Here is a 13,454-nt window from a genome sequence, read left to right as displayed (position 1 = left end):
AGACATAAAGATCTGGATGACCTGCACATGTCTATTCCTGAATTCAGAAAAAAACTTTATTTTTTGAGTTAATAACTTTAACTAACTGTAAGTTTTTATGCTTGGCTCTAACCAACTTAGAAACACATTATCTAATGTTACAGTTACTCTGGATGGCATTACTATGGCCTCCAGCATCACTATTGAGAATCTGAGAGTCATCTTTGATAAGGACATGTCCATTAACTCCCACATAAAACACATTTTATGGACTGTCTTTTTTGCAGAAAACTAGTCCATGCATATGTTACTTCTAGGCTGGATTATTGCAGTTCCTTATTAACAGGTTGCACCAAGGTCTCTAAAAACTCTCCAGCTGATCCAGAATACAGCTACACATGTGTACTTACAAAAACTAGAAGAAAACATCATATTTCTCCCACTTTAGCTTCACTACACTGACTTCATGTAAAATCCAGAAGAGTATTTAAAATCCTTCTCCTCACCCACAAAGCCCTTTATGGTCAGGCATCATAGTACATAGTAACCCACTAGAACACTGGGCTGAATGCAGGCTTACTTGTGATTCCTTGAGTATCCAAAAGTAGAATGGGAGGCAGAGCCTTCAGCTGTCAGGCTCCTCTCCTGTGGAACCATCTTCCAGTTTGGGCCCGGGGGGCAGACAAACTCTATGTTTAAGAGTAGGCTTAAAACTTTCTGTTTTGATAAAGCATACAGTTAGGACCAGCCCAGGCTTGCCTTGGACAAGCCCCTAGTTATGCTGCTGTAGGCCTAGGCTGCCTGGGGAATTCCCGTGATGCACTGTGCTCCTCTCTCCTCCTTTCCTTCTCCATTCGTATTCATTCGTGTCCCATTAAAGCATGTGACTAACTTGACATCTTCCTGGTAGTTTTGAGCTGTCACGTCTCACAGATGTGGACCTTTATTGGCTTACTGCCTACTGTCCCCGTGGTCAGCAAATATGGCACATATATCCCAAAGCAAATGCGGACCTTTTTTTTGGTAAAGATGATCTTGGGTATGTGTATTCAAAATGTGGGTTAGTTCTGGTTTCTCTGGTTTTCCAGATTTGGGAAACAGGAGTGGGCTGCCCAAATGCCATCATTCCACATGGTATGTGGGCCAGTTGAAAGTGCTAAAAGTGTCCAGTGTGGGAAGAGTCTAGGTCACAGCAATTTTGCTCTCTGGGTAATGATCACTTATGTTGTCTATCATAATATTGATACTGCATGATAATATTTCAGAATTTGTAACTCCTATTTATGGTAAACAAGAATTGCTCTCACAACCTGCCTTATAATCATAACCATAACCACAGTCATAATCATAATCATATCCATAACTGCAATCATAATCATAGTAATCATTATAGACAATAATTTGCTTTTATTTTTAATCTTCTGTGGGCTAGTGCACATTATTAAGTAGGTAGATTAAGACAACTGACCCTATGTGTTTATAAAGCTGTTTAATATACAAACTTATGATACACTTTACATACAGGACATTTGTCTGGAAAACTACATATAGGTTATTATAGCAGTGTGCTTCATTATTCATTATTAATATTTTGATGTGATGTTCTCATTGTTGAAGTAATACTGTTTAATATGGCAGCACAAACCAGCTGCTGCATCAGTGATGTCATGTAACTGTACTGTCTCATGGTTTCTTAGGTTTTGTTTTGGGCACCACTTTAACATTTGTGGACACTGATTTGGCTCCTTGCAGGTTCTGAGCGGTGCAGGTGTACGTTCCCTGGTCGACATCCCTCACCTCGTCCACCAGGAGAACAGACTGAGTCTGCTGCCGAGCCGCACCTCCACTGACTGGACTGACGCCGTCCTGTGTGTACAGAGGCCTCCCTATCTGTATCCAGCACAAAAAGTGTTCTCTTAACAAAAAACACCACGGCTTAAATCTGAGTAAGTCATTAATAAATGATTATAGGCCTGGATGATCTGCAGTCCATAGGTTCAATTCTTGTTGACTAATAATGAACTAGCCAAAAAGAATAAGTAAGCTATAATGGTATATACTATAGTATACCACTATAGCTTACTCTAGTATGGATCCTTTACTTAATTTAGCTTATCTGGCAAACAGTGTTTTTTATGCATCAAAATAGCCACTCATCTGTAAAGCTCTAATAACTCATTTATTACCCTAATAAGGCAATCAGCTACTTATAAACCCTTTGAAAGTATCCTGTATTTAAAGTGGTAAAGCAGAAAAGCTGTAGCATTCTGACCTCCTGTCCAGGGTATTCCCAGGTGATCTCTATGGCCACATTCTGTTCTCCCACTGCAGTACAGCTGACACGCAGATTCTCACCGACGGCCACTGAACTCGTCGAGGCCTGGATCACTGGGGCAGGAGGAGCCATCGGGTCTAAAATGTGGGATATATATAGACTTTATGTTTAATGTCAAATATTTCAATTTTTATATGTTCTGGGTCACTTTAGGGACATTTCTAATCTCTAAAAGGCTTTGGTGTTTAATTTGATAATAACAGAAAATGAAGGTATGATTGAGGGAATGACGCTGTAGCCACACTCACAGTTGACATAGATGAGCATGTATTTGGTGGAGCTCTGCCTCAAGTTGCCCAGACTGGCCACACAGTACAAGGCTCCAGCGTGATAAGGCCGGGGTCGATGGATGGTGAAGCCCTTCTTGACATTAAAGGAGATCTCTGTCCCGTCCACTACCACCTCCATTGGTGGGAACTCACGGTGCAGAGTTACCTTGGATTCAGGTGATGTCACCTGGCAGGGGAGGACTGTTGGCCAATTGGTTCTCAACTGAATTACCTCGTAGTAATCAGATGATGGAACAAATAGCTCTTGTGGGTCTGTTTGGTACACAGAGAAGATATGGCAGATTGGTGATAAGATAACATGTGAAGGTAAAAAAGCTTCCTATCAAGCTGGCAGTAAAATAAAGCAGAGGGCTGCAGTTCTGAAAAGTGCACGTGTAAGCATCAATAAAGTTTATTCAAGATACCAGGAAAGAAGACAAAGACTTTGACAGCTTTGTCATACTCCTTTCTGCAGTCTGTGTCCTCACAGTACATTGGGTAACAGGTGTACTCCCCTGTGTCTGCACCTGTAGTGTTGACTAATGTCAGAACTCCATATCGCTCATGTTGGACAATCCTGCAAAGGGAAAACAGATTCCACTAATTATTTTGTGTAAGTTTGAACATGATGGCCCTAGACCCAAGTGAAGAATAAATGATACATCATGCATTATTATAATGTGTCAACCACAAAGCTTACTTTAGCCTCCCATCGTCATCCTCCTCCAGGTAAAGGGGGACACCCCAGTGCACAGGTTTTCCCCTGCACCTCAGCTCCAGAGTGTCTCCAGCCTGAACGCTTATTGAGTCTCCCACCTTTGTAAACTTACCTCTGTTTAGCACCTGCATGAGTCAGATACATAAATCACACAGAACAAAAATTACTCATAAAGACAGAGTGATGGGCAATTCCTGTTACATAAGAAAAGTAATTGTGTGCCTGTAAAATACCTGTGACAGGAAGGCCTGTGCTTGAGTAGTAGGCGTAGCCTTGACCTTAGGTTTGGTTGTTACAGCTTGCGGCCCTTTGTTTGTAGCTTTTCCAAGTTTGGGTTTATTGGCCTTCTTCCCTGGACTGGTCCTCTGTTCTTGGGCATCATTTTGACAACAAGCTAAACAGTGTACAGAGCACATGATAAATTAATAATTAATGAACGAAAACACAGTCACGTGTTTGGTGATATTAATTTAGTGATAAGCATTCAGTATCTTAAAAAAAAGAAGATTGCTCTGTGTGGTGTTAGCATTGTTTCATTAGAACACAACCTTTTCTAGAATAAGCCAAATTGTGCATTAGATCAACAGAAAGCTACGCTTCTTGGTACTTCTAGGAATGCATGTTCACAGAACTGCTCAGCAAGTGAATAAAGTCACTTACCTAACTCGAAGATTATAGCATAAAGAAGGAAAGTGCCCAGCACCAGCCTCCCCTTCGACCCAAACAAGCTCATCAAAGGCATGATTGATGAGTGGATTATCAAAGTTGTCTGCAGATTGTTAGTTCATGCAGTTCAACACAAAGTGCGAACTACAGAAACCAAAAGGAGAGACAGAAAAGAGGAAAAGAGGAGGAGGAGAGCAGAACTTGCAATGTGAGTGGTCAGCTGTTTACCAGAATCACACAAATTCCACCTCCTGAGAGTGGCATTAGTACCCCAAATTCCTCCTGACTGGCTCAATGGAGGCTTTCAAGCTTGTCTGGACCAATGAACAGAAGCCCCTCCATCTGGAATCGCACAGGCTGTTTGCTTAGCTGCTGGAGTGGAAGTGTGCTAGCAGCATGAGACACACCACATAGCCCAGACAAAGACTGTGGCAAGCTTATTAAAAACATTTGGTGCCCAGTGAACCACATGTCCTACATGCATTAATTGTCTTCTTGTAGGTAAAACACATCACAGGTCTGATCTGCTTTAGACTGCTGTAAATAGACAGAAAAAGCAATACAACCTGGTCTTGCTAGTTTTAGGATTATCATTCTTAAATCTATCAGTTTTGATATTTTATGTCATAGCCTGAGGGTTTTTTAAACACTGAAAAGTTTCTTGTGCATAAAGCTAGATCCTGTGAAAACCCATCAATTCAAATCAACCTTTTTAAACATAGTGTGTGAGACAGACTTGACATTTTCGGCTTTATGAATAAACTTGACCTAACTTGTGAGTATTGCAATAAGCACTAATTACCCTCTATACAATTACATGTTTCTACACAAAAAGAAATAGAGGTTTGCATGTTTTATTATATCATGTGGTATCCGGCGGGAACAACGTAAAGCTTTACTTTTGAATGACTCGCTAAGCCATGATTTTGAACATGAAACAGGTAAGCTGCTGTGAAAGGTCCTTTTGTTCTCAGTGAACTCTGGGTAGTGAGCCGTCTCTGGCTCTTTATCCTAGATTAAAAGTGGAGCTGGACTTTTTTTAAATCAATATGTGCTGCAGAAAATGAACTCCAGATGGTAGCCACATTGAATACTGGATTATTTGTTTTTAATTAAGGAAAACATTTACAATATGTAATTAGAAAAGATGTACAGTTTCTGTATTTACACTTTGAAACAATAACAATTAATCATCTTCAAACATGCAAACAGCAAAAAAACATTTCACAAAAGGCTATCTATCTCTACATTGTACATTTTCCATCTAACATTATATTTTGATATGTAAAAAAAACAATTCTCAAGTTATTACTTATAAAATACAATTATAATCTATGTTTCTATTCTATTTTACATTTTTATATGACCAGTGTAAATTTGGTGTTTAATTGTAGTAAAATTCTGTAATTGGAAGTTGTTTAACCCCTTTTTTCTTTTGCTTTGTTTTAAACATAGAGGTGAAGGGAGCTACTTTGATTGTGGGATAGGAATGGATTTCTTTACAAAAGAAGAATTGATAAAGTAGCTCCAGGACAAGGCTCAGGCATTGATATAGATATATATAATATAAATATGATTAATAATGATATGAAAATGAGCTTGTTACTTTACAAGAAACAGTATGAAATTATACTTTAATCTGGCAACTGCAAACTACCTCAACATGTAATAAAATGTCAGTGTGGAGAAAAGGTTGGCCCATTTGTCTGCATTTCAACACTACACACCTGTCATGCTGACACTCTCAGACACTAAACACCGCTGGAATAGATCAGCAGCGGTGTGTGTAAAACACTTAGAGCACTGTAACATCTCAATTCATCTCTGTCCACTCAGCCCAAGCTTAGAATTTTTCTTCTTTAATGATGTCATTGTCTTTGTTGCTAATGACTATGTCAGTTGTCATCTGGTTTGTCATGAGACGATTCTTCTGAACGCTGAAATGGATCCCGTAGCCAAAATAGATGACTAACCCTGCAAAGAGAAGAAGTCATTACAGTCCATTGACTCACTCAATAAAATGCCTCTCAACCTTTCAAGTAGAAATAAAACCTTACCCACTAACATCCAGATGCCGTAGCGCATCCATGTGTCTGCACCCAACTGGACCATGAGGTAGACATTAATAAATGTACTCACTATAGGCAGTGCAGGGAGTAAGGGCACCTATGAATGGATAACAGTGGGAATGTGAAACTTGTTTTAAGTTCATATTAATTAGAAATTACACAAAAGATTTGGCTCTGAATTCTCAGATACACACTTAAAATGCTCTCACCATGAAAGTTGCCTTGTGGGGATTCTGTGGGTGTCTCCAGATGATGAAAATATTGAGCTGCAGGATGACGGCAAGGATGCAGACAACCACCAGACTCCATACTTCCAAACGGGCTAATGCATCTAGGGCTTGGGTCAGTATGATACACAGCCCTAACACACATGCAACTGTACAGAGAGAAACAGAGAAATGATGAGAGACACTTTGTGGATTGGAATTGCAAAGTAAATCAAGGAACTGCTGGTGATCTCAGAAAAGGTAGTGGTACTGGTAATTTACCAGAGACTATTGTCAGGATTGTGACCGTTCTTGAGGTGGCTGAAGTGGGAGATGATGGAGGCCTCAGGAAGCCAAATCTGGTATTTGACTCCATGATCTGTAGGTCTGTGTCTTCAGATGGACTCTCCTGGTACCTTGATTGCAAAGAAGAAACAAGTGCATGATGTTCAATCAGCATTTAGGGTAAAGGGTAAAAAATGGTTATGAAAGTGAAAGAGATTAAATGAACCTCAGTATCAGGATGCATATGGCCACAAGTGTGTAAGCAAAGAGTGTGCCAATGGACATCATTTCCACCAAAGCTTCCAAGTCAAACAGCAGAGCCATGATAGCTGATGATTGGAATACAGAATTACTTCAAGTCCATGAATCTGTCTATATTGTATGTACATACACATTGATGTACAAGTACAAATACAAGCTTGCTCCTGCATACCTGCTACAGTTCCAGATGATACTGTGGCTATAGCAGGACTTCCTTTTTCCGTGACTTTGGTCAGGGGTTGAAAAAGCAGACCATCTCTTGCCATAGCAAACAGCACCCTGGGCATCGGGAACATGGAACCCAACAGGCTGGAGAGACAAACACAAACAGGGTTAAACAGTGAGCACCTAAATGGTTTTATTACCAGGAGAGTGTATTGACTGGCTAAAGGACAGACTGTCTACATTGATCTGTCAGTCCTAGATGTCACCCCATTTTGTCTTTTCACCCTTAGCCACATTCATATGACTGTTAACTTGTTTTATTTAAGGAGAATAACATTTATCATATGAAACAAACTAGTTTTGAACTAACTGCGGAAGCAGTTCTGTTTTACATACGTAACTACATGTTTGACAAATTACATGTATGAGACGTCATTTTTATGGTTAAGGCTGAATATTTTTCACTGCAACCTTTTTACATTTGCAAGAAATATAACTGATCTAATCTTCTTGCGCTTTGGGATGTTAGAAGTTGGTGGCTTTCCATGCACCTTGTAGCAGCTTTGAATGCATTCCAGGTTTTGTATGAATATTGAGTACAGTATTACCTGGAAAAATCTTTAGTAGAACCAGATGTTCCAATGAGATGTGTGATAGCTCTGTAAAACTCAAGTAACATTCTTCGATATCTGTCTTAAGTCACTCTGACTGATGGGCTTGTGGATATGAGACTGTGAGTCCTAAATGGTGGATGATGTAATCCTGCTGATTAGTGATTTCCCTATATTGATCATAAACATCTGTTTGTATAAATGTAGCATTAGCACTGGAGATGGCTTCTTTAAGGCATGAGAGTTTTATATTGATTGATAAAGTCATTAATAACCTCATTAACTGATACCAAAGGTGCATTTGTAGTAACTATGATGATAAATAAACTGCTACTTTATAACTTCATCATCATCATGTACGGGATGATAAGGGATGAGTACATATATTTTTGGAAAATAAACTTTGTTTCATAGAGATAAGTCAGTGGCAGGCTCTCTTTTGTGTCAATAGCAGTGAACCTGTTCATCACGAGAGCCCCCCAACAGGGTTTAGCTAGCCATTTGTAGCTAAACTAAACACAAGTCAAACAAGCTCCTAACAGGAAGTAGCAAAAAGCAGATTCCTAGGGATTAAGAGGTTAAAGATTTAACATTGTTTAACTGTCAGTCAAAACTGGGTATCTCCAAATGTGTCATTTTAAATTTTTCAATGCAAAGATTAAGTATTCATTTAAGGGTTGAAAAATGATCCTTCTTCTTAAGCTAAGCAATCCATAGTCAGTGGACTATTTGAAAAAATGCATTATGACAAATTAGTTTTTCTTATAATAAGTTTTTGGAGATCTTTCACTTTGAGACAAACTGTTACTGTTCAAAGATACTGAATTTATGGATACCCCTTTACATGCATTATCCAGTGGCAGTCACATCACATGACCCTGGCTATATAACCAGATGATTCATACCTGGTGGACAGAGCACACAGTGATCCCACTGCCACAGCGTATTTAGCAGGACCCCAGCCGATATACTCAAAGGCTACTGGCAGGGGGCTTTTTTCATCGAGCAAGTAATAAGGCATCATCAGGGTGAGAGCAGCAGACACAGCAAAGTAGGCCAGGAAGCAGATAAGTAGCGAGGCTACAATACCCACGGGAACAGACTTTTGAGGGTTCTTCACCTCCTCACCTACAAAGAAGGACACAAAGAGGTCAGTTATACTTTTTATGAAATTCCTCTATTTAATAACAATTAGTACAACTCCACAAACACCACAAAACCTTAGATAATTTATACGTCAAGGCTGCAAATCAAAGTTAGAGGTTATGAAAATGGGAGAAAAAAGAAACGTTAAAATCAGGTGTTGATTTTTTTATGACAAATGTTGGAATATAAATTGCTAATGTTATCACGATGAGGAACATCATTAACTGATGATGTAGTGGTAATAATATGTAATAAATTAATTGAAAAAATTAATAATTTACTGTTCTTACTAACTAATTATTAATATTATTATAATTGAAATTAAGAGGGTTATTTTCTTAACAGTCCAGCTACATGGTTCACTTTTGACTCTGGAATTACCAGTTTGACAAAAAAGAATGTTCACTTACTGAAAAAAAAATTTCAGCTAAATGAACAAGCAGTTGTATATGATATACAATCTCCACTGGACATACTAGCACTGGCTATCACGTGACTGAAATTCCAAAGGTGATAACACTTGAAAACTCCCACTACTGACCAAGGCCATGAGATAGCCAGTCATTTCCCCTAAGAAGATCTTATGTAACATTTGTTGTGTTTTTCTTTTAAACCATTATGTGAAAACATATTTCACCAATAGATTTCATTTGAGGAATTATATGTTACAATTTCATGCTATTTCAGTAACAAGACACTGAACATGTTAGAAAGTAAAATCTGTTACAAATTTAAATCTATTAATGCACACATTTTATTAAATGAGCGTGGCACTTTTAATGTTGTTTACTCTACGGTGTCACTGTATATAAAGTAATCTCATATTTATTTTGTAATGAATCTTCTACTGGCTAAAATGTATTTAACTTTGATATAATCCCACTGATGGGAGGGAGACAAGTTGTCCTCTCACCTGTTGTGGCAATGCAGTCAAATCCAACAAAAGCATAGAAGCATGTTGCAGCTCCAGCCAGGGTTCCACTGAAGCCATAGGGGAAAAATCCACCAACTCCATACACATTGGTACTAGAAAGAGCGCATTAACTTGTTACTATACAGTAAGATAACCAGGAGGGCAAATAATAATGCATCTGTGCATGAGAGGGTCCTGCATGCACCCAATCACAGACATCATCATATTGCTCATCATTATAGACATTACCTGTTTCCTGCTGTGGCGTTCAGCAAAGTCTCTTCACTGATTTGCCAGTTGGAGATGTCTCCCTTAATAAATCCAGAGATGGCCACAAACACTAGCACCACAATATTGACGGCTGTGAAGATCTTGTTAATTGTTGTTGACTCTTTCACTCCGAATGCAAGCACACCTTCAAAGAAAATATGGTGGATATGATTTTTTTTGCACTTTTTTTGTATTACTGCTACTATCAGTGGAATTAAAGCATTACCTGATAATATCATGATGAGACCCGCAGCAAAGACATCTGGGTAGGGTGCCAGGCCAGCAACACCTATAGATGCATTTTCCTCAAAGAACTTAGATATGACACCGCCAATGAGGTCATCAAATGTCCCACTCCATGCCAGCGCAACACTGGATGTACCTGAGCAGATAGTGAGGAAAAGATGCAATAAACTAATCAGCCTGAGTCACCGTTTAACTGTCGTCATAAACAGAAAGTATTGATGGTGATTTTGCCATCTCAGTGTCATTAACACTTTATGACTCTGTTATTTCAAACCACGCAACAAACTTAACAAGATGTCCAAAAATAGATGAGAAATTTGGAGTGAAAGACAGAACCAGCTAAATTTTCTCAGTTATGACAGTCAAGAATCTGCTTCTGCAGCAGGTGAAAGGCCACACAGTTTTTTAGTGTCTCGTGTTGATGGTTGATCATTTATGGGTTTCAGTGTTCTCAGTCAGCTAAACATACTGCACAGCACAAAATATCTATTATTTTCTAAGGATGATTATCAAACGTTTGAGCCAGATATTAAGATTAACACAGAAATTAAGTTGAGATTATATTTTCCTGTACACCTTGGTGAACACAGGTAAAAGGAAACTCAACCTTGTTCTGATAAATTAATCTTATAACTTAAGTCATTGAATAATAGGCATTATAATAAATTGTAATTGATGATAATATTAAACAAATTCTGTGTATCACACTTGCCTATGACGTAGGAGAGTAATAGATTCCACCCTGTGATAAAAGCCAGAAGCTCTCCAACAGTCACATAGCTGTAAAGGTATGCTGAGCCTGTTTTGGGAACCCTGGACCCAAACTCAGCATAGCACAGCCCGGCAAATATGGATGCCATGGCAGCAATGAAGAAGGAGATGATGATGCTGGGTCCAGCAGTGTCCCTGGCCACCTCTCCAGAGAGGACGTAAACCCCAGCCCCCAAAGTGCTGCCCACACCAAGGGCCACCAGGTCCAGAGTGGTCAGGCATCGGTTAAATGTGGACTGCTCCCCATCGGGCTCCAGGGGCTTCCTCCGAGACACGCTCACCAGGCACGATTTTATGAAGCCACACGACATTCTTCTAAGGGTTTGGATCAGGATGAAAAGATGAGGGAATTATGTAGGAAGAGACAGGTGGGAGTGCAGTTGGATGTTATTGAGAAAGAGGGAGTAAGTGGAAGAAAGAGTGAGGGGAGTGAGGGAAGAGGAGAGGGAGGGCGGATCAGTCAATGTGTCAGTGAATAATTGTTAGGTCAGCCCCACTGTAGAACATTTGCTTTTGAATAAACATTATTTTCAAAATCTATTTGCAATTCAGCAGGCAAAGAAGAAAAAGCAACTATTTATTTAAAAAAAAAAACAACACACAATTAAACACTAAAATTAAGATATCAATTCATATAAAATGTAATTTTTATACTCTACTAGTTTAGTTTAAGGACAAAGAAGACTGAATTCACTCACCTCTGCTGTGTAATTCTCTGCCTCACAGGTGTGCTACGATGAGACAATTAATACAGTTCGTCATTCTCTCTAAATCACATTAATCCTTTATACGTGCCCTTTATCACCCCCCTGATATGATAGTGCTGATGCCTGAAGTTTTCACTGCCGCCCACAGCAGAGCAACAACGCCCTGCTCGCAACTGCACTTTACCCAACCTTCAATTACTTACACAATAACTACCTTGAACATTTATTGATAACCAATTATTCTGTTATTTTCTACAGCAAGCGTGTTCTCACCTCACCAGAGTAGAATCATGTCAGAGATAAGCCGTCCTCGCAACTTCTTGTGATCAAGCTCACCGCTGACAACAAACAGGGAAAAGAGAAATAAAGTTGAAATATGTATATCTCAGTGTTCCATGATATAGGGGTGTGTGCTGATGTTAAATATGTAATTTGTCCAGATAAATGAGAAAACATTGCATTAACTGTTTACATAAAGAAACATTTTTAGTTTCTCTTGTAAGTGAGTATAACTTTGCTGAACAGCTCAGAGGCAACTAATGAGATAATTAAACAAGGACAGTTATTTTTGTTATTAATATTTTTGGGGGTAGTTTAGAGGTAGGAGGATGGGGGGTGTTGTACAATAAAAGAGAGAAAAATGTGAGACTTCTGGTGAGTAACTCGTGCTCTTAATGTAAGCCCAAGCTTTGATAATCTTTTCATGATTATGCCTTCAAGATAATCCAAGACTTTAAGGTACACATTCATATGACTTTGGCGTTTGTTCTTCTCAAAAAGGAAACTTTAAACTCTGGCCAATGAATGCTACATGCGTATTCTTCATTTCATTAAATGAAGCTATACAGAGTTTTTCATGTGATACCCCCCAAACAATACTGTATGTTCTCAACTCCGTACATTCTCAACTTAGAAATGAGCCTGAGACTTTATCACTGCTGCTATGTGGGAGTTTGTCTGCTTGTATTATGAGAGTCATATGGCCATCTCCACCTGGAGGTGTGAGGCGGCCAGCCTAATGGCCCTTAGAGTTAATGAAACAGAGAAGGACAAAGCAGCTTTCATGGGTTATGCATGCAGCAGGCTGCACACTTACTCTTTGAGAGGTAGCTTTCGCCTTCTCATCTCCTATCAGGGGATTTCAGCTCACCTAATCCCTCCTGGCATCTACTTCAGCAGGCATGAGGTGAGTGGGAAGGCAGCCTGTGTGGATGGTCAAAGTACCTTTGACCAAACTTAAAACTCAGGCTTTCTATCTGCAGATCTCACTGTTTGAGATACCGTTTCCAGAGAGACAGTCGGGTAATGCTTAACTAAATAGCAGCCACAACGCACGTGATGTACAGTTTTAAGATCAGGAGATCTATCTTGATTACAGTGAAGCTCAGTTGATGATCATTCATGTATTGTTTATGGTTGCTTTATGGTTTAATGGGTTTATGGTTGCCATTTAAAGAAGCATTTCAAATTCAATATGGTTAAATATTGCTGTCCATGATTAAAAATTCACAAAAGCAAATTAGAGTAGATGTTATAGATATGAAGCTGACTTTCTGATGGTTATTTTACTCTGTAGATACACAAGTTATTTACCTTGTCTTCAGTCCCACGAGGAGTGACTGGTGACTGTGTGGTCAAGAGAGCGGAATGAGGCAAAAATATCCGTGCTGTTGACTTGGATGAAGGAAACATGATTTTTACTGCGATATATACAAGACTGGCCTGTGTGACCCTCCCACTCAATGGACTTACTTACAAAGTAGCCTTTCTCACTCCCGACCAGTTTGGATCATAATGTGCTCATTATTGCATGGATGGCAAAGGGTGAGAATTCTGA

The 13,454-nt window shown here is 39.2% G+C and overlaps 2 protein-coding genes across 2 annotated transcripts; both read right to left on the bottom strand.

Annotated features, from left to right (window-relative positions):
* Positions 1-1,662: 1,662 nt before the first annotated feature.
* LOC128362701 (platelet-derived growth factor receptor-like protein) lies at positions 1,663-4,043 on the bottom strand. Its single transcript, XM_053323548.1, has 7 exons — positions 3,962-4,043; positions 3,535-3,695; positions 3,284-3,426; positions 3,009-3,160; positions 2,563-2,856; positions 2,252-2,391; positions 1,663-1,869 (listed from the first exon to the last, which is right to left on the bottom strand). Exons 1-7 carry the CDS (start codon positions 4,041-4,043, stop codon positions 1,663-1,665), a joined length of 1,179 nt encoding a protein of 392 aa, XP_053179523.1.
* A 1,767-nt stretch (positions 4,044-5,810) lies between these two features.
* Positions 5,811-11,622, bottom strand: LOC128362700 (cationic amino acid transporter 2-like). The gene is made up of 12 exons (XM_053323547.1): positions 11,609-11,622; positions 10,852-11,225; positions 10,120-10,275; positions 9,873-10,038; positions 9,624-9,736; positions 8,470-8,692; positions 6,961-7,097; positions 6,754-6,856; positions 6,525-6,658; positions 6,246-6,412; positions 6,025-6,133; positions 5,811-5,941 (listed from the first exon to the last, which is right to left on the bottom strand). The coding sequence occupies exons 2-12, from the start codon at positions 11,219-11,221 to the stop codon at positions 5,811-5,813; spliced, it is 1,809 nt and encodes a 602-aa protein (XP_053179522.1). The 5' UTR covers positions 11,222-11,225; positions 11,609-11,622.
* Between the last annotated feature and the right edge of the window lie 1,832 nt (positions 11,623-13,454).

The sequence above is a fragment of the Scomber japonicus genome, chromosome 8 (genome assembly GCF_027409825.1).
Source record: "Scomber japonicus isolate fScoJap1 chromosome 8, fScoJap1.pri, whole genome shotgun sequence".
In the NCBI taxonomy this organism is placed as follows: Eukaryota; Metazoa; Chordata; class Actinopteri; order Scombriformes; family Scombridae; genus Scomber; species Scomber japonicus.
Note: the sequence above shows the minus strand (reverse complement) of the source record. Positions and strands in the feature narration are given on the sequence as shown.